The sequence below is a fragment of the Sarcophilus harrisii genome, chromosome 1 (genome assembly GCF_902635505.1).
Source record: "Sarcophilus harrisii chromosome 1, mSarHar1.11, whole genome shotgun sequence".
In the NCBI taxonomy this organism is placed as follows: Eukaryota; Metazoa; Chordata; class Mammalia; order Dasyuromorphia; family Dasyuridae; genus Sarcophilus; species Sarcophilus harrisii.
The window spans coordinates 706,675,870-706,703,039 of record NC_045426.1 but is presented as its reverse complement, the minus strand read 5'-3'; the positions used below and the strand labels follow the sequence as shown (position 1 = coordinate 706,703,039).

At 57.1% G+C, this 27,170-nt stretch overlaps 1 protein-coding gene across 1 annotated transcript; it reads left to right on the top strand.

Moving 5' to 3' along the window:
- The first annotated feature begins 230 nt into the window (after positions 1-230).
- Positions 231-26,364, top strand: ASCC2 (activating signal cointegrator 1 complex subunit 2). Its single transcript, XM_031948836.1, has 18 exons — positions 231-307; positions 6,104-6,204; positions 7,674-7,832; positions 9,105-9,275; positions 9,530-9,659; positions 12,213-12,280; positions 12,832-12,942; positions 15,810-15,922; positions 16,709-16,783; positions 17,946-18,053; positions 18,458-18,526; positions 18,885-18,959; positions 19,630-19,809; positions 20,407-20,688; positions 21,675-21,770; positions 22,488-22,860; positions 23,701-23,780; positions 23,993-26,364. The coding sequence occupies exons 2-18, from the start codon at positions 6,124-6,126 to the stop codon at positions 24,162-24,164; spliced, it is 2,343 nt and encodes a 780-aa protein (XP_031804696.1). The 5' UTR covers positions 231-307; positions 6,104-6,123; the 3' UTR covers positions 24,165-26,364.
- Positions 26,365-27,170: the final 806 nt, after the last annotated feature.

The following is a 27,170-nucleotide window of genomic DNA, read 5'->3' as shown; positions in this document are numbered from 1 at the left end:
GACCATTTATCGACTCTTATCAATTTGAGTTAATTCACCATATATTTTAGAAATGAGGCCTTTATCAGAAATATTGGATGTAAATTGTTTTTCTCCAGTTTTCTAGGAAGCATTCTTTTGTGAACATTAATCACCAAAGGCTTGAAGCCTGCCGGTGCCTGGCAATCAATCAACGTTTAGGAAGCATCTGCTATGTGCCAGGCACTGTGAGGAGGACTGGGGATACAAAAACATGGTCCTTGTCCTCGAGGAGCTTCCGATCTAACGGGAGAGACAACCTGCAAGCACAGACAAAGTTCTATACAGGGTAAATAGGAAACATTAACCGAGAGAAGGCACCAGAATTGGGCAGCCTGGGTGCATGATCAATGCTTCACTGGACGTGGATGGAGGGAGAAAGCAGTTGGAGGGGTGCACAAGCCAGGAGCAGGGACGAAGTGGGCCAGGGAATTTTAGGAGATCGTGAGCTCCTCATCTCTCTAGGTCTTTAGGCCGACTGGGGAGGCCATTTGTCCGCCCAGGGGCCACGGGGCCTCATCGGGACAGCCTCCTGGGCCCTTCCCGTTGCGGATTCGGGGAGGGTCTCCAGCTAGCGTCTACTGGGGGGCCTTCTCTCGAAGTCTACCCCCTCCTCAGATATAAACGGTCACTGGCGGAAGCCCCTTCCCATCCTGAAGCCTCTTTCCCGGGGAATAACGGGCCCGCTCTGTCCAATCACTGGGCTCCGTGAGACACAGAGTTCTACCGCCCTGGAGGTAACACTCCTTTTCTGGTAGGTGTGCGCACATCCCGCCTCCCACTCTGCAAATGCGCATGCTCAGTTTCCGTTCCAGGGACGGGCCCCAGGAGTTATGAGTCAGGGGGCGTGGTCCAAACGGTCAGGCACGTGGCAGGGGCGGGGCTCTTAGGAGTTGTGAGGCAGGGGCGGGGCCTGAAGGCCTGGCCAGGGAAGGGAAGGAAGCAGTCCCTGGAGGGGGCGGGGCTTCCGGAACTCTTCCTGCCTGCACCTGCGCCGTAGCTCCGTGACCCCGGAAATGGCGGCTCTGCCCTAAGCTGTCACACCGAAGACCGGCAACCGGCGCCGGGAGCATCAGCGGGAGCGGGAGGCAATCTCGGCCACTTCAGGGGGTGGGTAAATGAAAGGGGAAGAGAGAAAGGAGAGCCCCCCGCCGGGGGAGGGGGAGAGAGAGAGAAGGACTAGAGTGGAGAGAGAGAGAGACGGAGGGATGGGGTCAAGGGACAGGGGGCAGACTGGTGCGGAATGGGGGAGGGGGGGATGGAACGGAGTGGGGCGGGAACGGGGGCGGAACGGAGCCGAGGGGGGGGGAGCGGGGGCGGAACGGAGCCGAGGAGGGGGGAGGGGAGCGGAGGGAATGGAAGAGGGAGAGGGATAGGGATGGAGGGGGAGGGGAAGAGGAGGGAACGGAGTGGGGGGGGGGGGGGGGGGAGGAGGAAAGAAGGAAGGGTTGAACGAGGGGGGGGGGGGAAGGGGATAGAACGGATTGGAGGGAGATGGAGTGCAGGGGGAGGGGAAGAGAAGAGGGGGAGGGGATCAAACTAAACCGGGGAGGGGAGGGGACAGAACGGACCCGGTGGGGAAGGGGGGATTGGGAGGGAGAGACCGAGAAGGGGGCCCCGAGAGGAGCTAGAACAGCGAGAGGGGAGAGGGAGTAAGAAGGGCGAATGGGTGGAATGGAGGGCGGGGACAGGAGGCAACGGAATGGCCTGGAGGAAGGGAAGGGGGACCGGAGGGGGGGGGCAGATGGGAGGAGCTGGTTCCTGGGGGCTCCCCCACTCCGCCCCCGACCCATTATCTCTCGGAGCTGCAAGGCCCCTTAGAGCCCGTCCTGCCCAAACTCCCTCCGCTCAGTCAGGCCGCCCTTCTTCCTAACATAAGGGAGTCGGGACTGGTGCCCTCACTCGGTCCTCCTCACTAGAGGGGAGACTCTGGGCGGGTCCCGGCCTCTGGGTCTCGACCTTGACCCCTGTGTTCAGTTATTTAGTTATGATTCTTGGTGCCAGGCGTTGTGCCGTTGGCTTGGGAGGGGAGGTCATGGAAGGAGGCTGCAGAGGCCCAGGAAGCCCTCGGGGGCCACCTAGTCCAAGGCTCTACTTTGTAGACCCAAGAAGAGGAAGGAGAAGTAGTGAGATTGAAGTGAAGGCCCCCTGTCCTAACCGCCAAAGGGGACGGTGTCATTCATTTCTTCTGTGTGATCCTTGGAGGCCACGTCTCCCACCTCAGATGAGAGACGGATGAACGCAAGGGTCTGGAGAAGTGACGGGACTTGTTCAGAACCAGACTTTGAATCTGAGTCTTGACTGAAAATTGAGACCTTTTTGCCGTCAGCCTTTCTGCTGCCCAGAACCCAGAGTAGGGAGCAGCCTGTGGCGAGGCTGGTGGCATTACCGGAGACGGGAGAGCAGCATCTGGGGCTTGGAGGAACTTCCCCGGGAATCTTCAGCTCTTGAGTTCCTTGAGAGCAGAGAAGCTGCCGTCTCATTAATGACCGTGCAGTCAGTACCAGAGAGCTGGCAGGGACCTCAGCGGTCATGGAGTCCAGCTCCTCACTTTTCAAGTATGGAAAGTCAGGTCCAATGACTTAGCTAGTGCCATCTAGCTGGTAAAAGCCCAGGCACCGCTCTCCGCTACGCCATGCTGCTCTAGGCTCGTGTCTATCTTATTTTTTTGAGGACCACTAAGCAGTTTATTTCTCTCAAAAGCAGTGGGGACCCTGCCGTTTGGCTCCTGTTTCCTACAGAGCCCCACTAGTGGGGCCTCCCGGTTTCCTGCGCCTGTTGGGTCATTGGCTTTGAGACCTTGAGATGACTGGCCAGAGTCCGGTGTCCTTATGTTTGTAGTCACTGTCTTCATAAAATCTTTTCCAAGCACAGAGTGTTGCTGTGAGTGGGCAGCAATGTCCTAATTTTATAGAGAGGAAAACTAAAGGCCAGATGTCAAGGTGGGCCCCGTCCATCAGTTCTCCTGTCAGCCATTCCCTGTTCTATTGGCTTATAATCCCAGCAACTCACTCTCATTCCTGAGGCCTTTGAGGTCTCATCGAAGGCCTTCTTCCTGTTGGCTAATGAACACCAATGATTGTCATTCCTGGGATGTTTGGGAACCTTCTCCCTCTTAGCTGCTATTTTTAGAATTATTTTGGGGGGGGGGGCTCCTGTTCTGCCCCAGTGACCATGCTTAGATGGTGTAAGGATGTTTGGATTTGGTTCTGGGTACCATGAGTTAGGAAGGTATTGCCAGGCTGGATTGGGTCCAGAGGAGGGCAACCAGAACCTTTTAGTTCATGGGGAGCAGTCAGCCTGGAGAAAGAGATAGCTTGGGAGACCTTGGAGCTGTCTGCAAGTACCTGTCATGTAAATGGGAAAATCACTGGCTTTGGAGTCAGATAATTAGGCTTCCAATCTTAGCTCCATCACCCATCCTTTGTGGACCTCAGTTTCGTTCTTTGTAACATAAGGTCGTAAGACCAGACACCTTTGAGAGATCCTTGAGCTCTGGATGCGTGACCCATAGTCATTTTAATGGGGAAGAGGGAAAAAAAGTACTGATAGCTAGTACAGCGATTCTTCCCCCTTTTGTATTATGGACATATGTAAAAAAAAATAAATAAATAAAAAGAATATGATTACTAAGGAAATGGAGTCTATTGAAAAATAGTCATCAGAATATTTTTGAAGACAAGTTCGTGGAGCCCACATGAAGAATGCCCGGGCCAAATTCTTTGGCCTCCGAGGTCCCTTCCAGTGCCAGTCCTGGGTTCCTTTAAGTAGACTTGCTTCCATCGACCTAATTGGCCAGAACTAGGAACCATGGGTAGAAATTGCAAAGAGGCCGGTTAGAGCTGAGTTTCAGGAAACACTTCCACCCCAGGAGGGCCATCTCCTCATGTAATACACTGCTTTGGGGAAATCACGAACTCTTCCCCCTTGGAGGTCTTCAGACCAAATCGCTTCTTGGAAGACATAGGAGTTTCGGTAGAGATTGAAGTAGATGGCTGCTCAAGTCCCTTTTATAAATCTTTGGAAAGCTGGAACCTCCCCTTCCTGCCTCTGCCGTCCCAAATCACTTTATTTAAGTCTTTTTTAAAACACTAATCATTTCCTGAAATGCGGTCTACTACTGTAGACTACATTCTTCTTGGGAATGCTCAGAAATCTAAATGAAAGCTGGGATTAACATCTAGAGCAGGTGGCAGGGATTCTAGAACCCACTTAGTCCAACACCCTCATTTTGTGGAAGAATGGCCCACCTCCAAGGCTTTAGTGGGCCTGTGAGCTCCCCACCTCCAAGGCTTTAGTAGGCCTGTGAGCTCCTCACCTCCAAGGCTTTACTGGGCCTGTGAGCTCCTCACCTCCAAGGCTTTAGTAGGCCTGTGAGCTCCTCACCTCCAAGGCTTTACTGGGCCTGTGAGCTCCTCACCTCCAAGGCTTTAGTAGGCCTGTGAGCTCCTCGCCTCCAAGGCTTTGCTGGGCCTGTGAGCTCCTCACCTCCAAGGCTTTAGTAGGCCTGTGAGCTCCTCGCCTCCAAGGCTTTAGTAGGCCTGTGAGCTCCTCACTGGGCTAGCCTACTGGGCAGATGGCAGCCCTTCCCCGGCCATTCCTCTGTGTGTGCTTTGGGACTGTGTCTTTCTGTCGAGGACCAAAGGCTCAGCTTTACAAGGGATGATAGATTTAGAGCCAGAGTCCAGCCACACTCGTTTTATGAAAGCAGACTCAGGGAGGTAATTAAAACCCATGACCTTGGCCATGGTCACCTTGAGCTGGGATTTGAACCTGGGCCCTCAGACACCTTCCCGATCCCTTTGGTACTGTGTTATTTTTCACTGGGGCAGGAATCCTTTCTATTGTATTCCCAACAAGTGGCCATCCAGCATTGCTGAAAAACTCCTCAGGCTGCTCATTCTATCAGTGTGTAATTAAAAAGGCCAAAGTCGGCCTTTCTGCAACTGCCACGCATGGGGTTAGGTTCTTAGGGGACAATCCCTCTTGGCTGGGACAGCCTTTCCCATACAGCTGTCCTGTGCCTTTCCATCTTTTCCAAGCTAAATATTCCCGAGTGCCCAATCAGTTCTTATAGCACAGTTCAAGGACTTGTCTTGGTCCTGGTTGTCTGGATACTTGCCTGCTCACCAGTAATCTTCAGAACTGACCCCGACATTCCAGAATGGGTTTGACCAGTGTGTGGTGAGACAATTGATGGCCTTCATGGTCTGCCATATCTCTCAATGTGGCCAGAGAAGTTACGACAGCTTTCTTTCCTGCCCCATCACATTATTTACTTGTATTAAACTTCTACTCCACTAAGACAGCCAGATCTTTGTCATATGGGTAGTTAGCTTAGTCACTCCATCTTTAAACCTGTAAAGTAGATTTTTTTGAACCATATAAAGTGGTTCATTTATCCATGTTTATTAACCTTTAAGAATTCAGCCCAGTGTTCTCCTGCATTGAGCTTTTTTTGTTGCATAAGTTTTGTTTCACTTATCCCCATTCCATGCCTTGCCTGCCTCTGCTCTACGTATCTTTTTAAAGTCCATGTTGGAGAGGAGGGTCCAGAATTACTCTCTTTATCAACTCCTCCTTGTTGTTTTCTCTGTGTATCTTCAAAATTTCATCTTTGGAGGGGGCTGCAGAGAATTCATCCAGCCTTTCTCTGAACCTTTTTGAGATTCCTGTCTTGAAATCTAGGATTCATTGAGACTCGGCTCAAATTTTGTCTCCTCTCTCATGATTTACAATGGAAAGGTGCTTCCTTGTAAGCTTCCCACTGCCTCTTTCTTGTCAACAGTCAGACCCAGAACTGAATTTCCTCTAGTGGAGTTCTCCGCCTTTTGAAGGACGTTATCATTGGAACAATCCACGGAATCATTGTTTCTCGCTCTTCTTGGTTTGCCCTGATTAGATCTTCCTCTGTCTGTGTGGCCTTGGACAAGTTACTTCCCCTCCAGAAGTTGTGCTTTCTTCCTCTCTCACACTTCACACATGGGGGTCTTGGGAGGATGCCTTGTAAACCGGGAAGTCTTGTAAAATGGGAGCCGGCCTCACTCCCTGCTGACCCCTCTTGTTCTTTCCTTTTTTCCTTCAGGAGGAGGGGACCCCAGCAAGATGCCTACATTGCCCTTGAATGAACTACAGATCACGGAAAAGGATCCCAAGACGGGCAAGCTGAGGGCAGTGCCAGCTCTGGTGAGCCGGGGGACTTGGGACCCTGCAGGTTTGCAAGTTAAAAACTACCAGCTGTTGATCCAGATTGTGCTCAGTCTAGTGTGAGTCTGCTGGGCTCCATAGTCTAGTGTGAGTCTGCTGGGCTCCATACTTGTCAGCCGGCCACGAGATAAAGAGTAAAAAACAAGTTAGTCTTTTCTCTAAGGAGTTTGTGGTTTTGCTGAGAAATAGATACTGAGCACGTGCTCCCTGAAAAATCATTAAGTGCTGGGAACCTAGACAAAGGTGAAACCCTCTGAGAGGGGACTCCAGTGGGAGAAATCATATCCACATCTATGAATAGCTAGCTAGTAACGCAGCATAACTGAGGAAGAGGGACCCATGGCTGGGGGGGAGCAGGGTGAACCTCATGTGGGAGGAGGCAGTTGAGCTGAGCTTTGAAGAAAGCTGGGGAGTGGAGGATGGATGGTGTCATGAGGGCTGGCCAGTTGGAGGAGGAGGAAGGGGGCCTCCTAGAAGAGATGCGATGGAATGGGACGTGGAGAAGGCAGAACCAGAAGCTTCCCCAGCCCATCAGGGGAGCCCAGCTCCAGAACCAGAAGAGATTTTACAGAGAAGCAAACTGAGCCTGAGAGGGATGAAGTAAGCCAGATCTAAACTCAATCCCTCTGACTCTGAGCCTGCCCACCCCCCGGGCCACCTTCCATCTTGGCAAAGCTGTGTGGCCCAGAGCGAGGGACTGCTTCCAGAAACTGGTGGAGAAGGCTCAGGAAACATGGTAGCTGGTGTGGGGAAGAAGGATTGGGCCCAAGCTTTTTACCCTCTAAGGGCACAGCTCTGAGCAGGGTGGGTGGGGACGGGCCAGGGCCGCGGGGAGGCTACAACGTAACCCATCTCGATCCCCTGAAGTGGGTCATCCCAACGTGGCCCCGGCTGCCTCAGGAGGCAGAATCCAGAGGCTCACTGGAAGGGAACGGTATCTCCTTTTGGGCCTGGGCTGGACTCTGGCCCCAGAGGCCACTTCTTTATGGGAACAAAAGTTGTATAGTTCCTCTGTGGGAGAAAGATATAAACAATGGATTCATGGAATTACTGAGCCAGGGCTTCTCTCCTCTCAGAGCTAATGAGTTAGAGCGGAGGACATAGGAGGACATAGGACATAGATGGAGGCTTTCCTGGGCAGGTGGGGCTGCAGGAGGCCTGGCTGGCAGGGCCTTGGCATCTGCTCCCCAGCCTTCCCCTGCATCTCTGTGTCTGGTCTCCTTCCCTCCCTGAAGGAAGCAGCTTCCTTCCTAGCACAGAGACAAGCATGCTAGGAGAGCATGGCCATGGGCGCGCATCCCCTCCATGCTCCCCTTAACTCGATCCTTCCTGGCTGAGCTGAGCACGAGGCTGAGCAGCCAGCCCAGCCGAAGGGCCGTAATGGCTGCCCATGGTGCTCCCTGCCCGACTAACCTCCCCCACGGTCCCTCTTGTTCTTCGGCCCCTAGCACCCGGACCAGAAGGCTGACCGCTGCTTTGTGCTGTACAAACCCCCGCCTGCAGACAACTCCCCCGCGCAGGTGGACGAGTACCTGGAACGGGCCGCCTTCATCGCCGACGACCTTGACTGGCTGCTGGCCCTGCCCCACAACAAGTTCTGGTGCCAGGTAACAGCCTGTCCTCAGAACCACCCGCTGGCACTTAAAGCGAACTTCCTCCGGGTTGAGTCCTCGAGGGAGCGATAGCAGGCAGAGGGTGGGCCTGGAGTCAGGGAGACCCAAATTCAAATCCAGCCCCAGGCATTCCCTGGCTCAGTGACCCTCTGTGACTTCAGCTCTGCCTGCCTCACTTATCGCCAGGGTTGCTGGGAAGATCAAATGAGAAAATATTTGTAAAGCACTGAGCACAGTGCCTGGTGCATAGTAGGCCCTGCGTCCCCGGCCCCCCCCTTTCTGGGACAGGAACTGGATTTCTTGAAGGATTTGTGAAGGTTTTTACAGGTGGTGTTTTTATTCCACATGTTGGGCTGAACATTAAGCAGCAAATTACAGCAGGGATTATTGTGTCTCACAAGTCATAATGAGAAAACTAATTAGTAATGCTAATGCTTTTCATTTATTTTGTATCTTGATGCTTTTATCGAAGATTCTAATTGTCTCAGTTAATCTTGTGGTTGATTCCCTGGGGTTTCCTAAGTAAATCAGCCTAGACAGCATCTGTGTGCATTGTGGGGAGGGCTGGGCTTAGATCCAAGGACCCCAGTACAAATCTTGTCTCTGCTTTGTACTTGCCAGCTGATCTTGGACAAGCCACCTGACTTTTCAGAGCCTTTTTTTTTTTTTTTTTTTTTTTTTTTGCTGAGGTAATTGGGGTTAAGTGACTTGCCCAGGGTCACACAGCCAGGGGATTTGAACTCAGGTCTTCCTGACTTCAGGGCTGGTGCTCCAGAGCCATTTTTTAAATGAGGGGGTTGGATTAGGCAGGTGATCCTTGAAGGTCTTCCCCCTTCTAAATATGTAGTCTTAATAATAGCTGATACATGTGAAGCTCTTTGGCTACATTGTTTCATTTAATCCTAGTACAAAGTAAGTATTTCCCCCATTTGGGACCAGCCCTGTGTTTTCCCAGGGAGAAGGAACTCCTCCCTCAGCACAGCTCTTCTGCCCATCACAACCTTGGAGGGTGTCTGGCTCGGCCCAGAGTGACTCAGCCAGGAGGTGCTGGAGGCCGGCTTGAGCCCAGATCAGTCCCCTACCAAACCCTTTCTGCTCTGTTCCTCATCTAAGTGCCGGGCCTGGCACTTCCTTCTCTCCAGTCGCCCTCCTGAGCCCCCCGGCATGCTGGGATAGGTCACTTGGCACCTTCCTGGCTCCAACCCCTGAGTCTCGGGGGTGGGTGATGTGTGCCCCACCTACCCTTTCCCCTTGGTCCGGGAGCAGGTGATCTTCGATGAGAGCCTGCAGAAATGCCTGGACTCCTACCTGCGCTACACCCCCCGCAAGTTTGACGAGCTGGCTGGGCCCCCCTCGGCAGTTGGCGAGATGCAACAGCGCCTCCATCGCAGTGTCTTCCTCACCTTCCTCCGCATGTCCACACATAAAGAATCCAAAGTGAGTGTGTCCCCTTCCCGGGAAGGCCGTTGGCTGAGCCGCCCTGGGGGCCCCAGGAGTGGGGCCATCTCGGGTGCTCGCTTTGCCTCTCCCCACCTTTGGTTCTGGGCGTCTGCCGAGCAGCAACAAACCCAGGTCGGCTTTCCCCACCGAGGTTCCATCAGTGGAACTCAGAGGCCTCCTGGCTGCAGACGTCGGGGAACGCAGCGGTTCCGGCTTTCTTCTGCTAATTGAGCCTTTTCCCTCCCCCATAGGATCACTTCATTTCCCCATGTGCTTTTGGAGAAATCCTCTATAATAACTTCCTCTTTGACATCCCAAAGATGCTGGACTTGTGTGTGCTCTTCGGAAAGGGCAACCAGCCCCTGCTGCAGAAAATGATTGGTTAGTAAAGCCCAAGGAACGAGGGGCTGGGTGCAGGGGACGAGTCACTAGTGGGCCGGGGCACGGGCCTGACAAATTGGGGTCCGCAGACCCCCGAGTCGGAGGGGGACAGAGAGAGCTGGCCTCAAAGTCAGGGTGCCCAGGCTCCGGCTTGGTCCTAGGACCCTCAGCAAGGTCCAGACCGTGTTCCGGCCTCTTGGTTGTGAGACTGCGGCTGACCCGCCTTTCTGAGTGGGAGAGCCCTGTGCCAGTGAGATCACAGGTCTGGTCCTTTCCTCCTAGGCCATGGCATTAAAGGGAAGCCCGTGCTGGTGGTCAGTGCCCTGGGGGCAGTGTGAGGTGCTGGACAGAGTCAGGAAGCCCCGCCTTTTAAGTCCTGGCGGTGGGACCGGGGCCACGCACTTCTATGTCCTTTCTGGAGCTGGGCTTTCACTGGTATCAGGACCTCCAGGGAGGAAACAACTCAGAAACCAGCCTGGAGGCTCTCTGAGCTCCCTTCCAGTTGTAGACTCCATTGGTGGAGGACTGTGAAACTGCTCCTGCTCTGGGGGAGGGGGCGCGCCCAGGAAAGGAGTCACAAGATCCCCATGGGAGGGGCGTGCAGGAAAGGGGGGCTCCCAGCTCAGGGCCTGGGCATTGGGACCCGGCACAAGTGCATGAGGACGTGGGTGCCCTTTGGGACACCTGGCAGGTGGCAAGTTCACGCAGTCTCAGCCTGGGGTCAAGATCGTGGCCGTGGCCAATGGCTGAGCGAGAGCCCTGCCTTCCCTGTGAAAGAGATAGAGGAAAGTGGGCTCTTCACAGTCTTCCGCAGGAGCCCCCAAGGCGTGATTCTGCCCTCGAGGTTCCTTTATCGGCTGCCAGAGACCATCTGCCAGGCTCTCTGCTGTGACACAGGCTGGTCGGTGGCACTGATCTGGGAACACCCAGTGACTCAGCTCAGGAGGTGGGGCAGGTCCGGGAGCCGGGAGCCAGGGAGTGGTGGGCAGAGAGCGCCGGAGCAGGCAGAGACCTGAGCTTGGGCCCGAAAGGATCAGGATTCAGATCCAGCCTCCGACACGGACTGCGGGCGAACTGGGCAGGTGCCTGAGTTCCATGAGCCTCACAGGCTCCAGGCCAGCAGCATCCCCCTCTCGGCATGGAGGAAATGTGGGCAGCCCACGTGGCGAGCCCGGGCGAGGGATGGGTGCAGAGAGGTCATGGTAGCGTCGCTGGGTGGGTGGCAGAACAGCCAGGAAGAGCTGGCAGCAGTGGCCAGGTTAACAGTGGGATGGAGCCCCCAGCCCTGGGCACCGACCATTACCCAGATGCTTTCCCTTTGGGACAACGGCTCTGCCCCATGGGGCAATGACTCGTGTAACGTCACCCGGCCAGTCTGTGTCGGAGCCTGCTAGTCTGAGGCCGCCCTCTGGCCCGTCCTGTCCTTCTCGGGCTCTGCTGTGCCCTTACATGTGCTATCACCTGGTCTGCACAGCTGAAGACACTTGAGATTCAGGGTCAGGTGATGAGGGGGCTGGAGAGATCTCATGAGCCTCACCCCGGCCGTTCAGATGAGTCAATCGCAGGCATTCATTAAGTGCTTACTGTATGCCAGGCCCTGCCACCCCTCCCTCCCATCCTCTGCCCTAACCCCACAAGGGGCAGGGGAGGCAGACGGAGAAGTCTGAGCAGCCTGGCTCTGCAGTCACCGGGCGCCCTCCAATTCCCCAACCTTGCCTGCTGCCTGTCCCCAGCTTCTCCGGCTGAGGCTTACTCATCTGTCTAGCCTGTTCCCTCATTCATCTCCAAAGCATCCCTGCAGTAGATTGCGGGGGCAGTGTCGCAGCTACTCAGAGCAAACTGCTCAAGGTCAGGGAAAGTCAGAGGGGAGCACGCCCTTCGGAGCCCGCTCTGGCCAGCCTCTCCAGATGTCCCAGGATCCAGGTGGGGGCTCCTTGTGTTCCCCAGAGTGCTGAGATTTTCCTGCCTTGCTCACTCTTGCTCATTAGAGCTGTAACTCTGGCCTCTGGTCTCCATCCGCCCATTTGCATCCTTTAGAGAGGGGGATTGTGGGCTCTGTGAAGCTGCCTCCCTCCCTTTGTTCCCTAGGCCCTCCCTTGCCATGCTGGGCCTTAGATCAGAGCTGGGGCAGGGCGGGCCAAGAGCGTGCGCTCCCTCTCAGGCGAGCTTGACAGGAGGGCGCGCTGAGGCCTCCAGGTTTTTTGAGCAGAGAGATCATATCTGCTTGTTCTCCTGAGTGACTGACAGCATCATCCACAGCCAGGCTGGTTGCACAGGGCCCAGCGCCATTGGGAGTGTCAGTGCCAGGCCACCTGATGGGAAGGACATGGGAAGGGTTAACCAGCTAAATGCAGGAACCTCAGGCCCCAGACACGCCATCCAGCAGGCACGTAGGAAGCACCCCTTATGTGCCAGTTGCTGGAAGTCACAGGCCCCGATGCTGGACCGGCCAAGCCAGTGCAAACCGACTGGCCCTTAGCCCAGGGGCCCATTAAGGAGGGAACTGAGGCCCTGAGACACACTAACAGCCATCCCCCCCCTCCCTTCTTTTAGAAAACATCTTTATTCAGCAGCCGAGTTACTACAGTGACCTGGATGAAACTGTGCCCACTATCCTTCAGGTATTGGCTCTGCCTCCTATGGGGTGAGGGTGGGGAGGAAGGCTGTGGCAGGGCCGGTCTCTGAAAGCAAGGCCGAGTCCCTTCCTGCCGATGGCCTTGTCCCCGCAAGTACAGGGGCAGAAAGCTTCTGCCCAGGCCTGTCCCCGGCCATCTGCCAGCCAGGCTCCTTCACCAGGACCTACTGGCAGTTGGGCAGGAAGCCCATTCCCCCTGGGGGCCGAGACCAGACCCAGGGCCCAAGGCGCCAGGCAGCTTCTGTGCTCAACCAAGTGATCTCCCATCAGGCCGCACCGGCTTTGCCCCAAAGTGAGTCTGGCTGCCGGCCCTCCCTTGCCACCTCTTTGCCAGTAAAAGCAAATCCCCAGGGGCAGATGGGGAAGACTGGAGGCAGATCCTAACTCTGGCTGACCATGAACAAGCCAATTTACTCTCGGGCTGTTTTCTCCTCTGTAAAATGGGGAGAAGGACTGGTGACCTCTGAAGGCCTTGGCTGCTCTTCCCAACCCTGGGCTTGTGCGAGTGGGCTGATTGAGGGAGTGCTTCTTCCTCAGGTTTTCAGCAATATCCTCCAGCAGTGTGGCCTGCAGAGTGAAGGGGCCTCCAACGAGCCCCAGAAACTGGAAGAGAAAGTCAGGATGACCCCCAGCGCCATGCCTCTCCAGGTGAGCTCGCCTGCCCCTCGGGCTTGGGCACTCTGCCCTTGCTCATGGCTCTGGCCGTTCCTGGCCGCCCCGGCCTTTAGAGCTTACCTGTTCTGCTTGAGTCTGAAAGACTTCCCTCTCTCTCCTTCTTATCTCTAAAATGAGGGTAACCCCACTTTCCTCACAAGATCGGTAACTCAGCAAAAGGATTCACTCATTCCACAAGGCTTTCCCATGTGCTTAGCCCTGGGGTGGCAAGGCACAGAGATGTGAGCTCAGGGATGTGGGTGTTCCCTTCAGTGAGGCAGATTGCAGCCCATCTATCCCTGCCCATACTATATGGCTCGGCCACATCTTCCTATAACTTTTCTTTGGATTTTGGGGGAGGCAGGGCCCCCTCTGGGTTTTGGGATCTCTGTCAGTCTCTCCATCAGGAGTGCCCCCAGGCTGGCCGTTATGGGTCACTCCATCCCTCCACATTGACTGGCTTTGCTTCTTGTTCACGTGGGCCTTTGTTGACCTCTTTTAAGTGACTTCTCCCAGTGGGCTTTGTTTGTTACAGGTCACGGCCTGGAGCATAGGAAGTGGTTTCAGGAGGCCCTCTCACGAAGGTCATCCCCAGGCCAGGCGGGGGCGTCCCAGATTGCCCAAATCCCTCGGACATCTCCATGTCCTATAGCTCTTGACAGAGAGGCCCCTTGAGGCATCCCCTTTAACCTTCCTATTATACACATGAGGAAATCTAGGTCTTTAAGGGCAAAGGGCTTATCCCATGATTTCACAGCTATTGTCCCCACGTTAATGATGTGACAGCGGAAAAATTAGTGCAACTCATCGAATAACTCTCATTTGCTAGCTGCTGCCACCAATCTATAAGCATGCATTTAATATGTCCCAACTGTATGCCAGGCACTGGGGACATCCACATAAAAAAATTAACCTTCCCTACCCTGGAGGAGCATACATTCTATTGGGGGATAGGTAAAAATATAAGATGCCAAGGACTTTGTGGTGATGGACAAGATCAAGAAAAGCCTCGGGAAGGAAGGGGACAGGTGAGCTAAGCCTGGGAAGAAAGCATTTATTAAATACCTACTTTGTCTAGATACTGGAGACTATTCCTATGATTTCCCTCAGAAGCCTCCTCATCTTCCTCCCTTCTCTGTCACTAAAGCTTCTTCCCATTCCTGGGCTCCCAGCTCAGGAGTCAGTTATGAGTCTTCACCATCACTCATCCCCCAAATCCAATATGGTACCAAGGCCTGTTGATTTCATGTCTGAAGCATCTCTTGTCAATTCCACCTCTGCAACACCTCTTGTTGATTCCACCTCTGCAGCATCTCTTCTCGATTCTACCTCTGCAGCATCTCTTGTTGATTCCAATGCTGCAGCATCTCTTGTCGTTCACCTCTGCAGCATCTCTTGTCAATTCCACCTCTGCAACATCTCTTGTCAATTCCATCTCTGCAGCATCTCTTGTCAGTTTTGTCACTGCAGCATCTCTTGTTGATTTCTCCACTGCAGCATCTCTTTCATTCCCTTCTCACCTGTAAGGCCGCCACATTCTGGTCCAGACCATCATCACCTTATATCTGGACCATTGCAGTAGTGCTGGAGGTGAGAGTTCTGCCTGCCTCAAGTCTCTCCCCACTCCAGGACATTCTCCATTCTGCTAATCCCCTACTCAGTAAACTTCATTGGTTCCCTGTGGCCTCCAAAATGCTCTGGTTAGCCTTCAAAGCCTTCTACAACCCAACCTTCTCCTCCCTTTCCACTCTTCTTTCACCTTATGCTCCAATACTATTCTTTAATCCAGTGCCCTTGACCTGAAGAACAAGACTCTCCATCTCCTCAATCCAAGCATTTCCTCTGGCCATTTCCCATACCTGAAGGCACTTCCTCCTCTGCTTTAACTAGTGACCTCCCTGTCTTCCTTTGAACCCCAACTAAAATCCCACCTCCTACAGGAAGCCTTCCGCAATCTCTGTTAATACCAGTGCCTTCCTTGGATTTATTATTTCCTATTTATCCCGTATAGAACTTACTTTGTATATACTTATTGGCATATTTTCTTCCTCATTGCATTGTGAACTTTTGCTTCTTTTTTGTGCTCCCAGTGATTAGCACAGTCTAAGGCACACATTAGGTGCTTAATAAATGTTGACTGATTGATTTCATCAGTAGGGAGCTCCTAGACCATCTACCCGTGCAGATGATAACTCGTGTAATTTTTCATCTTAGAAAGTTGCCTGGGGTCACTGAGACATTCGGTGACTTCACCCATGGTCATACAGCCGACCTACGTCAGAAGCTAGGATGACCCCTGGTTGTCCAGACTCAAGGACTGCCCCATGTCTGCCGTCTCTCATTACCTCTCCAGGGCTAATAACCCGTCTTACAGATGAGAAAATTGCAACTCAGAGAGAGGAGGTTCCTAATTAGTGTCATCTAACAAAGCGTAGGGATTTGTATCTATCAACAGTCTATACTGATTGTCCAATTAGAGTAAAAGCCCCACCAAGGTAGGGCTTGAGCAGTTCTCGATGTCCTCGGCAGCTGGCATGGTGCCTGAAGCATAGTAAGCGCTTAGGAAATGCTGATTGACACTGAGCTTTGGTGATTTTGTAAGCCAGGATTAGATCCCCTCACCTCCTGACCTTGAGTGCAGTCTTGCTTCTACCACACTGACGGTAACTCTTCCAAGGTCACTATTGTTGATGATAAATTTGAGACTCACCTCTGTGTCTCCTGCTTCCTTCCCTCAGGGGCTGCTTATTAGCCCTGATGGAGGCCTCCAGCCTTCTCCCTTACCGCCATAGACTTCTCGATGACTGTAAAGGTGACTTCTGATCCTTGGGGGCTAACGCTGGGTTCCTTTCTATTGCCAGGAATTGAGGGATGTGGTCCTCTACTTGTGTGATACTGCTACCACCCTGTGGGCCTTTTTGGATGTCTTCCCATTGGCTTGCCAGACCTTCCAAAAGCATGACTTCTGTTCCAGGTATGTGCTTGGGGCCAGGGGCCTCTGCCCTGCTTCTGCCCTGGCCTGTAAGGGAGGGGCCTTCAGGTTTACCCTGCTAGGTTCGGCCCTGGCCAATAAGGTCGGAAATCTGCTGGAGCCTCGTGCCTGTCCCTTGTGGTCTTCCAGGCTCGGGGCCCACTTGGGGCCAGTGCTTTGGCCTTCTGCTTGGAAGAAATAAAGTGCTTGTGTATTGCCTCTGCTCCCTCACTGTAAGGCCTGTACCTCACTGTAAGACTGACCCTTAGTTATAGCACAAAGAAAGGGTCCTCGCTCTGCCAGGGCCATGGAACACATTTAAGCCAGTCCTGAGCCACCTACTTAGAACAGAGAGCTCCTGGGGCTTAGGGCATCCTTTGGGCCCTCGCACAGAGGGCCCCAGATTTAGAGCCGGGTGGGACCATTGGGGTTCCCCTAACTGGGATGAGCGTGTAATCTCACTGCAGTTGGAAGTCCAGGAGCCACCCCAGGCAGAGGAGTTCCTCCTGGAGCTACAGAGTAGTAGGAAGTCATTGTAGCTCTCAGCTTGTGACTGACCAAAGGCAAGGGACGGAATTGGAGGGAAGAGGGCCCGGGGACAAAAGTGGGGCTGCTTTGGTGGGTTGATCGATTGGTGGATGAGCCTCCCCCTTGTCTTTTCTGGAGGAGGGCAGTGGGTAACTTTTGCCTGCCCCTGCCTTCGAGGCTCCTGCTGGGTGCCGCGGGAGTGTGGGGTCACTGGCTGGGTGACCGGGGTGCCCACTCTCACCCTTCCCGTGCCCTCCACAGATTGGCTTCCTTCTATGAGGTGTCGATTCCTGAGCTGGAAGCTGCAATCAAGAAGAGGAGGCGGGAGGATAGCAAGTAAGGATGGCTGCGCCACTGGCAGAATAACCAGGCGCTCTGCGCCTCCGTGAGGGTGAGGCTGGGGGTGTGGCCATACCCTCCTTGGATAGGTCACATGACCGGATCCGGAACCAGGAGGAACCTTAGAGACCGGGCCAAGTGAGGGCAGAGGTCAGCCTGGTGGGGACTGGTGGGCTGACTCCAGCTCCCAAGAGACAAGCTGTAGCCTCCCAAGCCTGTCGGCCAGAGCCTTCACGTCGGAGATGAAGGCAGCGGAGAGCTACCCGGGAGGGTGTGGGACAGGGCCTGGAAGCCAGACCAACCCCCTGGTCTTCTAGGGGGTAGATGGTCTGTCCCCAAGAGGTGCCTTCCTGCGCTCAGCTGCCTCGTGCTCCCTTTCTCTCCCCTCCCTCCTTTCCTCTTTCTCTCCCCCTTCCTTCTCCTCCCCCCCCGCCCCCCCCATCTCCCTACCCCGCGCGCCCTTTGTGAACGAGCATAAAGGAGAAAACTTGTCCACAGTCTCCGAGCCACAGTGGCTGAGCAGGGACTCCTGCCCAGGCTCCCCCCCTGCCCTGCTCTGTCCACAGCTCATCTCAGCGCCTCTGGATACACCTGCCGCTCAAGCCAGGCCCTGGCCTCTCCAGGTAGCCCCCTGGGCTGGGTTTGAGCCCTTTGCCAAGTCCCTCTGCCTCCCCGGGCCCCGGATCCCGTCCAGTGGGGTGCGAGAGGCCCGTGCTCGGTTCAGGAGGAGTCTTGGAAAATCGCCCTCCTCCTGGGCTCCTCCAGCCCTTCCCCCTCCTCGCTTTGCCCTCGGATCCTTTTCCTGAATAACATGGCTGTCTTTTGTTTTCTCATCAGCTATATCCCCCAATACAGAGGGGCGCCCTTTTAACAGAGAATAAAAGGAGCGAGAGCCGGTTGAGCGGAGCTCTCCAGCCTGACGCTGTGCACGTGCTCCGCGGCCGTAGGCCTCCACCTCTGCCAGGAAGGGAGGTGACTTCTCTTCTCTGTCCTTTGGGCCGGGCCCAGGCGCCCGCAGCGGCCGCCTCCTCTTCACCTGTTTTCTTTCTTTCCGATTCCGTGGTGGTCGCCGCGTCTCGCTGCCCGGTGCTGCTCGCTTCCCCGTGGTTGCGCGCCCGGAGGGCTTCCCACACTTCCCTCGCCTCCTTCCTTTTCTCAGGTTGCTGGCTGACCTGTGGCAGAGACTGTCCCATTCCCGGAAGAAGCTGGTGGAAGTTTTCCATATCCTCATTTACCAGATCTGCCTGCTCCCCATCTTGGAAAGCAGGTACCTCCTTATCTGGCCGTTCAGGGGCTCCCAGCGGGGGTGAGAGATGCCATCCTGGGGGTCCCGGGTGTGGCACAGTGAAAGGAGAGAGCCGGGCCGGGGTGGGGGCTCCTAGGAGGAAAGAGCAGGAGAAGCCTTCAGCAGGTGGAAGATGGGGGTGGGGGGGGAGGTATAAGTCCAGGGGAGCATCCTGGGGGATGGGGGGAATGCCGCCTGGGCCACTCAGCAGCGTTGCTGCTGCTTGGTCCATCTCCTTCCCTTTCCCATCCTCCCCTGCGGCAGCGACCAGGAGCCCGGGCCTGTCTACAATCAGGTCCCAGTGTTAGCGGGTGAAGGCCGGGGGCTGGGAGCTGGGGGTGGCTCCAGCGGGCAGACCTCACGCCTGTCTTCCTCTGCCTGTGCAGCTGCGACAACATCCAGCCCTTTATTGAGGACTTTCTTCAGCTCTTCAGCTCAGTGCTGCAGGAAAAGAGGTGAGGGCAGCGCCTGGCCCGGCCCCGCCCCACACACACACACACTGGGTGAACTGGCCTTGTCTACCTCATCCATAAAATGGGCAAGATAGCATCTCCCCGGGAGGTTGGGCGGAGCAGACATTTGCAGAGTATTATGGGAGCTGGCTGTTGCTACCGTTGATGATGGGCCAGTGTGGGTATTCTGGGGTTGACCCCTGATCTCTTGACCCCTGATCTAGTTCCTGGGATGGTTTGTCCATGTCCACCTGTTGGTGGGCACTGGGAGGGGCTGGTGGAGTCTCTAGCCGCCCCCCGAGTTTGTGGGCTGGTGTCCGGATTCCCGCCTCCCCGGTCACCCGGACTTTGGGCCTGGCAGGTTTCTCCGAGATTACGACGAGCTCTTCCCGGTGGCAGACGACGTGAGTTTGCTGCAGCAGGCGTCTTCGGCCTTGTATCCTTCCACTGCCAGAGGGAGGGTCGTCCCTGGAGGGCGGGGACCCCGTGGAGAACTGGGCCGAGCTCTGGACGCTGCCGCGTCAGGCTGGAGCCGCTGCACATATGCCCGGGCGACAGCCAGCCCTTTGTCCAAAGCCCCCAAGTGGTTTGGTTAGAAAAGAAAGGCGCCCTCTGCCATGGCCCCCGGCTCGGCCATAAAGGGGGACTTGTCTTGGCTCCTTACTGCCAGTGGGCTTCCTGCTCCCTGCTTGGCGGCTGCCCCTCCTGCGAGGGCCCTGCTGGAACACTTCCAGTATGGCCACCATTTCTGCCCATTATCCTGGAAAGTTATGACCCCCGGTGACTGAAGGACCAGAGTAGGCAGCTTTTCGATGGCGGTTAAGGACTGCAGAGTTTGTGACCTGTATGATCTCATTCAAGTCCCATGACCTCGTGAGGTGGGGGGGGAGTAATTGTCACCCCCGTTTTGCAGATGAGGTAAACTGAGGCAAACTGGTCATACAGGCATTAAATGTCTGAGATAAAATTTGAACTCGAGTCTTCCTGACTCCAGCCCACTGCTCTACCCCCTGAGCTGCCTGACCACCTAGATAGGAGCACAGTGTGCCCAAGCCCTCGACCCCTGAGGAAACAGTGGGCCAGATGCCCTTAACAGGTGCCCCCAGGGATGAGACCCGGACCGCCTACATCCTGCAGGCTGTGGAAGGCGCTTGGGAAGGGGTGGACAGGAGGAAAGCTGCCGTGGTCAAGGACTTGCCACCGTCCAAGGCTCCCGAGCAGCCCGCAGGCCCAGAGCCAGGCCCTGGAGCAGCCCCGACACGCCTGAAGACAGAGGAGGAGGAGGAGGTGGGTGGGAGGCTGAGAAGGTCCATCCCGGGGTTTCTGCTGCTCTCCCTGGTCAGGATCTTCAGGGAGCCCCCTCCTCTAAAGAGGAAACTGGGACCCAAAGAAATTGTGACACTAGAGCAAGGATGCCCAGGGACCAGAGAGCCCATTTTAGAGATGAAGAAACAGGGAAGTGAAGGGTCCCGTGTCTCACAGAATCAATGGATTATGAATTTAAGGTCGATCCTCCTAATTACAGAAGGGGAAACTGAGGCCCTGTGAAGGGAGGCCCTAGGTTGGAGTTGCTGCAGGGGAGATCTCCCATCTCTGCACAATTACCCATGTCCGGCCTCCAGGAGGCCCGGGCCAGCTGGTCATGGAGAGGCCCTTTTGAATACCCCTTTTCCAAGTCAGTTGGAGGGTCAAACCATCAGGGCAAATTCGCTTTCTGGGCCCCGAGGCCCCCCTCCCCCTTCCCCACCCCGGCGGGCGCTGGGAATCACCTCACCCGATGAGGAAAAAGGACCGGCGGGCCCGGGCCACGGGCTCACGGCTCAACCCCCCCTGCCTCACCTTCTCACCAGCGGGTCCCTGGGCCACCCCGCCAGCGCCCTCATTCCCTGCTCTCCCGGTGGCGGCGCGCAGCCCACCCCGCCCCCCGATCTCGGGTGGGCTGGACCCCTGATCTCGCAGGTGAAGGACCTGCTGCCGGACCTGGGCGAGGGCTTCATCCTGGCCTGTCTGGAGCATTACGACTACAGCGCCGAGCAGGTGATCAACAACATCCTGGAGGAGGGGCTGGCCCCGGCCCTGAGCTCCCTGGATCGTTCCTTGAACAGGTATGTGGGGGAGGGGAGGGGCGGCCGCTCAGAGCCTGGGGTCCGGCTTGGGGGGCAGCAGTGACTGGGCAGGGCTCTCCTGGTCCAGGCAGAGGCAGCTCCTCCGGAGCTCTGAGGCTGCCCTGGTCCACAGTACCCGCAGTGTGGATCCCAAGATCCAAGTCTGAAGGGGACCAGAGTGACCATCGTGCTCGGCTTCTGGCTCTGATGGACTGTCTTTGTCACCCTGAGTGTTGTGGGGCCTGAAAGTCGGGGTCCTGGGTGGAGGTCCCCGGCCTCGGCTGGTTAAGGAGGGGCCCTAAGGGGCCCCAAGGCCTCGGCTGCTAATGGAGGGGCCTGGACACACAACAGATCAAGGATGTCAGAGCCAGTCCAGCTCCCATTTTAGGGATACAGACCAAGGCCCAAGTCTCGGCCACACTCAGTCCCTCAAAGGCGGGAGCCGGCTCCTTCTCCTGAGAGAGCTGAGGCTGGAGCTGAGGTTGGAGCTGTCCGCTCCACGGTCTCGGCTTCCTCATCTCAGGAAGGGCACAGGGAGGCCGCTAGGGGGCATCACGTGTCCCCCACTGCCCCCTTCCTGAGCTGGGCTTCCCTTCTGCCTCCCGGGAGCCGGGCAGACCGGGGCTCAGGGCCCGGGGTCCGAGCTGCCACACACTGCCCTGAGAGCTTGAGCGGGCCTCCTCACCCCTGTGGCCTCCGTTCTCTCCTGTAAAATGGGAGTGTGGGACTCGGGGCCTGGGATCAGCTCTTGGGAATCCCCAGGCCGGTCTGTCCCGGCCCTTCCCGGGCCCGTCCCACGCACACCAGGCCTCTCACTTCATTGCGGAGGAGAGGCCTCGGGGGCCTGGCTGGGCACTGGGTCCCCGGCGTGAGCCCGGGGCCGGACGATGGGCAGAACCCCTGGCTTTGGCAAAAGGGGGGCCGCCCCCCGGCCCATCCTGGGGGCTAGGGCGGCTTCAGAATCTGTGGCCCCAGGGGGTCGCTGCCCCCCAGGGCGGGAGGGGACCTGGACCGGCCCCTAGCTCATGGGCCCTCTCTCCCCACAGATGGCCCACCCACCCCTTCTTCCCGCCCAACGTTTTCCAGAACACATTTACGTTCCAGGGACACGTGGACCTGTGCGTGGGCAAAAGGGGCAGGAGGTGAGACCCCGAGAAGGGGGCCCCGGCACCCCATCCCTATCCCAAAGGGAGGGTGACCCAGCCGACCTCTGAGGTCCCTTTTGGCTCAGGGTCAGTGGGCGTCTTAGAGACAGGGGCTCACTGGTGCTAGGGCAGCCCTTCCCCCCGCTCCGCCAATCATCCGCTTGCCCAATTCCCCACCCGAAAGGCGGGTGTTGCCGGAGAAGGCCCATGACTGGTGTCTTCCAGGCCCAAAGGGCCTCTGGGATTCTGAGGCCCAGATTGACCCCTGGCCCTCCCCGGGACACCTGAGGGCTCTGCCCGGGGAGGAGGTGGCCCGAGGCCCCTCACTCTGGCCCACCCAAACCCAGGCAGAACATCACCCCAGGCAACACACCCACGGACCAACCTTTTATCCCATGGCCCATCCCCAAAGAAAACAAAACAGGGAAACAAAAACAGGGAAAGAAAACAATACACCCTAAAAAAATACAAACCCTCCTCCCCCACCCGTCTCCCAATCCCTCCCCCCAAACTCACCACACAGGGCACTCCCAGGAAAAACCCCCCCCGTCCCCGACAGGGCCCCTTTCAAAACACAACTCCGGGACCTCCCCGGGAACCCCTGTCCTTCCCCATCAGGGTTGGGTACCAAACCCCCTCCTCCCACCCCCATCCCCCCCTCTCACCCCATCTGCCCATTCCCTCCCCTGAGCACCCGCACCCTTCCCCCCCCAGGAAGGGGGAACACCCACCTGTGAAAAAGCGGGGTCCAACAAAGGGCACACACCATACAGGTGGTGGTGGAAGGGACGTCAGGGATCCCCCCTCTCGGGCGGGCACCAAAGGGGAAGCACATACTAGCGGGCAACAGGTGGGCCAACACGGCGACTACACAGCCTTACCCAACCGAGGGGACGAACCGGGGGGGGGAAAAAACACCCACTCCCGGGATGGGGGAAACCTGGCCGGGTGGGGACAACTGTCGTTTCTTCTCAAACCCCTCAGGCCGTTCACCACCCCCCAGGTGCTGAGAACCAAAGTGCCTCATGAGGGGCTAGAGGAGGAGGAGGAGGAAGAAGAGGAAGAGGCTGAAGAAGAAGGCCCCAAGGTACCCTGTCCTCTTGAGCTTCCACATTCTCTGCTGTAAAATGGAGGGTCCCTGAGGGCCCCTCGGCCATTCTCCGGGCCAGCCCTCAGGGGGGTGGGGGTCATGGGGGAGGGCCGGGCTGTGACAGCGAGCGTGGCCCAGAGGAGCCCCAGACCCCTGATGGTGACCCACAACAGGGGCAGGTGACCTCGGCCCCTTGGGTGCACGGCCTGTGGTAGCTGGGAGGGATCCTTAGGGGCCCTTCCTTAGGTTGGTGAGGGAGTTGTCCAAGGTGCTGCCATGGGACCAGATTCTCGGTGCTGGACCAAGGTGGGACAGGAATCAGCACTGATTGAGCACCTACTGTGCTGAGCACTTTCACCATCTGGTCTCGTTTTGGGGGGAGGCTGAGCTTGGCTCCCACCTCTGACCCTGCCAGCTTCTGTTTGGTTTAAATCGCTTACTCACCTAACGGTTTCCTCATCTGTGTCAACAGGGATAATCGGGGCCCTTTCCTCCCAGGGTGGTTGTGAGGTACAAGTGAGAGGGGGGCTCCCCGTGGGGCGGCTCTGGCCAAAGGCTTCCAGACCTCAGTTTCCTCATCTGTAAAATGAGCGGCCCCGGGTCTCTTTTGGGCCCCCTGCCACAAGCGGGCCCTTAAATAACTCCCCCTCTCAACCAAAAAGTTGTGAATGGGGGGTTGGGGGTCGGGGGGGTCAGGGGAGCTCTTAACAGAGCACTTACTCCCAGTCCTGGGACCTGCTGGGGGTCCTGGGCCTCCTCGGGGACTTGGGGCTAATGACCTCGTGCCAGGAAGAAGTCCTGTTCTATGGCTCCAAACCGTGTCCCCCTCCCCCGCAGCCGGACCATTTTGTCCAGGATCCAGCAGTGCTGAGGGAGCGTGCCGAGGCCCAGAGGATGGCCTACCTCGCCCGGAAAGGGTGAGTCACTGGGACTGGGGTGGGTGGGGTGGGTGGGGGGAACCTGATCCGGCTCCCTCAGGGGCCTCTTGGAGTGGGGATTGCCCGCCTGGGGAGGGAAAGCCCCCCCATGGCAGCCCCCCCTTTCTGACCTACACCCCTCTCCCCTCCCACGGGCCCCCAATCTAGTCGCTAGCCTCGGGGCGGGGGCTGACGGCTCCTTTCTTGCCCAGGTACAGGTACGATGGCTCCTCGGCCGTCACCGGCAACCCGCGGGGGCACGGGCAGAGCCGGGAGACCACCCAGGAGCGCCGGAGGAAGGAAGCCAACAAGGGGGCGAGGGCCAATCACAACCGGCGGCTCATGGCTGACAGGAAGAGGACCAAGGGCATGATCCCATCCTGAGAGCGGCCCCCTCCTCCCCCCTCCCCTCCCCTCTAGCCAAAGCATAGGACCCAGGGCCATTTGGGATCCTGATCCTCCCGCAGGCCTCCCTACCAACTGTCCCTCGAACCCAAGGCGAGAGAGCTCGTTGTCTTCCCCTCCATGACGTGTCAGCCGCGTGGGCCCCGGAGGAGGGCATCGGCCCCATAGGTGAGCCCGGGCCGGCGGCCGACGCCACGACTCCTCTCTCTGACCACCGAGTGCCTTATCCCCAGTGACCCGACTCCAGGCCGGCGATCCCCGTGCCATGGACGGGCCCCCTCCTCACGCAGGGCGCAGCCGGGCCTCCTCTCCCAGAGTGGCGAGCATTCTGTACATAAGACCCACAAATAAACTCCGAAGCCATTGGGCATTGTCCAGCAGGGTCAGTGGCCCCTGCCATCCCGCCCTCCGGCTCCTGGGCCCGTGGCCGCGATAGCCAGTGCCAGGAAACCTTCCCGCCCGTCCCTCGGGTCCGTGCCGTGGGCGGCGGTGAGCTCAAGCCTGTCCTGTCTCCTGTGTTTGATCCTCAGTCATCCTGGTGATCCTGTGTCCATTTTACAGAGGAGCAGACTGAGGCCCACAGAGGGAGGAGACGGCCTCTGGGTTAGTCTCAGGGCTGGAGTGGAACCCCGGCCCCTCCATCTTCAGGTCAGGGCTCTTGGCATTCCACCCCCCTTGGAAGGCAGACGGGAGGGAATCGGAAAGAATAAGCGCCCCCCCCCGCCCCCCACCATGATTGGGAGCAAAGCCGCAGGGCAGGGGTGGCCCCTCCAGGCCGGCCCTCCCCCAGCCAGTCTGTCCGTGGGAGCTGACTGCAGGGCCGGGCACAAATCACCGCCCGCTCCCGCCTTCCGCACCCCGGCCCCGGCCGGTAGTAAATCACCCGGTCAGGGTTTGCGGCCCCAGCCCCCGTGAGGCCGAGGGTCTCTGGGAGCCAATTCCGGCTGCGGCCGCTGACTGAACTCCATTAGTGCCGCTCTGCCAGCCTGGGCCAGCCCGGCTCCGACAAATCATCCCAGACGGACGAAGACGATTTATTTCCCCCGATCGGGGGGAGCCCATTAACTGAAGAGGCCAGCGGGCCCTGACGGATGGCTTGTGTCGGGCGAGCCGCATGAGTGGAAATCGATGGCCGTTCCTCTCCACATCATCCTGTGTTCTCCCTGCGCCGCTCAGGGTGCGGGAGAAGTGCCGGGGGTCCCCCACCTCCTCGCAGGCGGCTCCCCCATTTGTCCCGGTGGGGCCCCTGCCCCTCCAGCGTCTCGCCGTGGAACTGTGAGCCACATCTCACCACCCGAGGCCCCTTGGCAGAAGAGTCTGGTGATCTGGGGGGGTCCGGGGGTCCAGGGGGGCGGTGAACAGATGGATCCATCAGCAACATCACGGCTTCCACCCCCAGTCTTGTCCCTCCCCCAGTCCTGCCCCTCCCTCACCTGCACTCATTCACCTGTTTCTGTACCACTGTGCTAGGCACCACGGGGGGGACACATTGCGGGGGGTCCCCAAGCCTGTGGCTTGTGCCCTCGAGTTTACAGCTTAGCCAGGGGCGTGGGCGGGGTGGAGGTCAGTCGTCCTGGCTCTGGGGCTCACTCGCTCGCTCACTTACTCTCAAGGGTGCATCGTCGGCCCCTCACAGCCCAAGACCGCTAAGCCCCTCGGGCCGGCCGTGGTGGCCCAGGCCCAGTGGTCGATGCAGACAGTTTAGAAGCGAAAGGGGGCGAGAGGCGGTCGTGGCGGTCAGTACGAGGGGGGGGGGGGGATCCTGGCTGGCCTCTTCCATCCTGTTCCCGTCCTCTCCCCGGGACTCTCCAGCCCGACTCACCGGCGGCTGCCTCCTAAACACTTGTGCCTTTGCTCACAACTGTCCTAATGCTGGAAATGTCTTCCCTTTCTGCTCGTCGACTTCAGACCCGCCCTTCCAAGCCCACTTCCAACACGCCAACTCCGCCAGGAAGCCCGTCCTGGTTTCCCCCTTGCCCCCTCATGGAGCACTTTGTAACTCTCTGATGCACTTACAGAACCCTCCCCTCTCACGGTTTCCATCCCTCCGTTAGACTGTAAGCTCCACGAGGGCAGGGACTCTGTCTGTGTCTTCCCTGACCTGTAGTTCCCCGAGCACCCAGCCAGACCCACCCTGCACGAGGTTAAGGGTTTAATAAACATTTGGTGGATGAACTGAGCTGCAGGAGAAGGCCTCGTCTACTCCCCGTCCTCCCCATCCGCGGCACCTCCCTCCCCCCCCCCCCCATCTCCTGGGTCTGCGTCCAGCCTCGTGAGGGGGGTGGGAGAGACGGCAGCCCCAGGGAGGGGGAGACATCCACTGCCCCTCCCCGAGGACTGAGCGTGTTGCTTTGGCGCGCTGGCCGGGGCTTCCCGGGCACTTGGGAACTGTGCAACATCCAGGGTGGGGGGGGGCTTTGGGGACCCGCCAGGCCGGCCCAAGAGCCTTACACGTTTGAGAGGGAAGCTGCTGCCAGTGCCCTGGAGGGTGACCCCCGGGTGTCCTGGTCATCGGAGGGGGGCCATGTGGTGTGCAGCTGGTGACTCCTGTCGAGAAAGGCCCAGGTACCACATTGTTCCATCTTCTGGCACCGTCATCTGTGCCGGGTATTTATGCCCATTATTCCGTATTATAAACCAAGGTTCCACTTCCCCATTGTTCTATATTATATACCACAGATATAAATCAAAGTCCAACCACCGTGTTCCATATTATATGTGGTAAACCAAGATCCAACTACCATATTATTCCACATCACATACCTCATCTATTATAAAGGTCCAACTACTGCTTTATTCCATATCATACGCTGTATATCTATTACAAACTAAACTCCAATTATCATAGTTTTGGGTATTTTATTATCATTATATTCCATATATATGACAGACCAAGGTCCAACTCCATTTTATTCAATATCATGTTATATATCCATTCTACACTAAACTAAGATATAAACTAATAGTGTTGGGTACTAAATACTA

Coding starts and splice junctions, on each gene's coding strand:
- ASCC2 (XM_031948836.1), top strand. CDS start 6,124: ATGCCTACATTGCCCTTGAATGAACTACAGATCACGGAAAAGGATCCC. Junction 16,784..17,945: donor AGGAGGCGGGAGGATAGCAA/GTAAGGATGGCT, acceptor TCCTTTTCTCAG/GTTGCTGGCTGACCTGTGGC. Junction 18,960..19,629: donor CAGCAGGCGTCTTCGGCCTT/GTATCCTTCCAC, acceptor AGGTGCCCCCAG/GGATGAGACCCGGACCGCCT.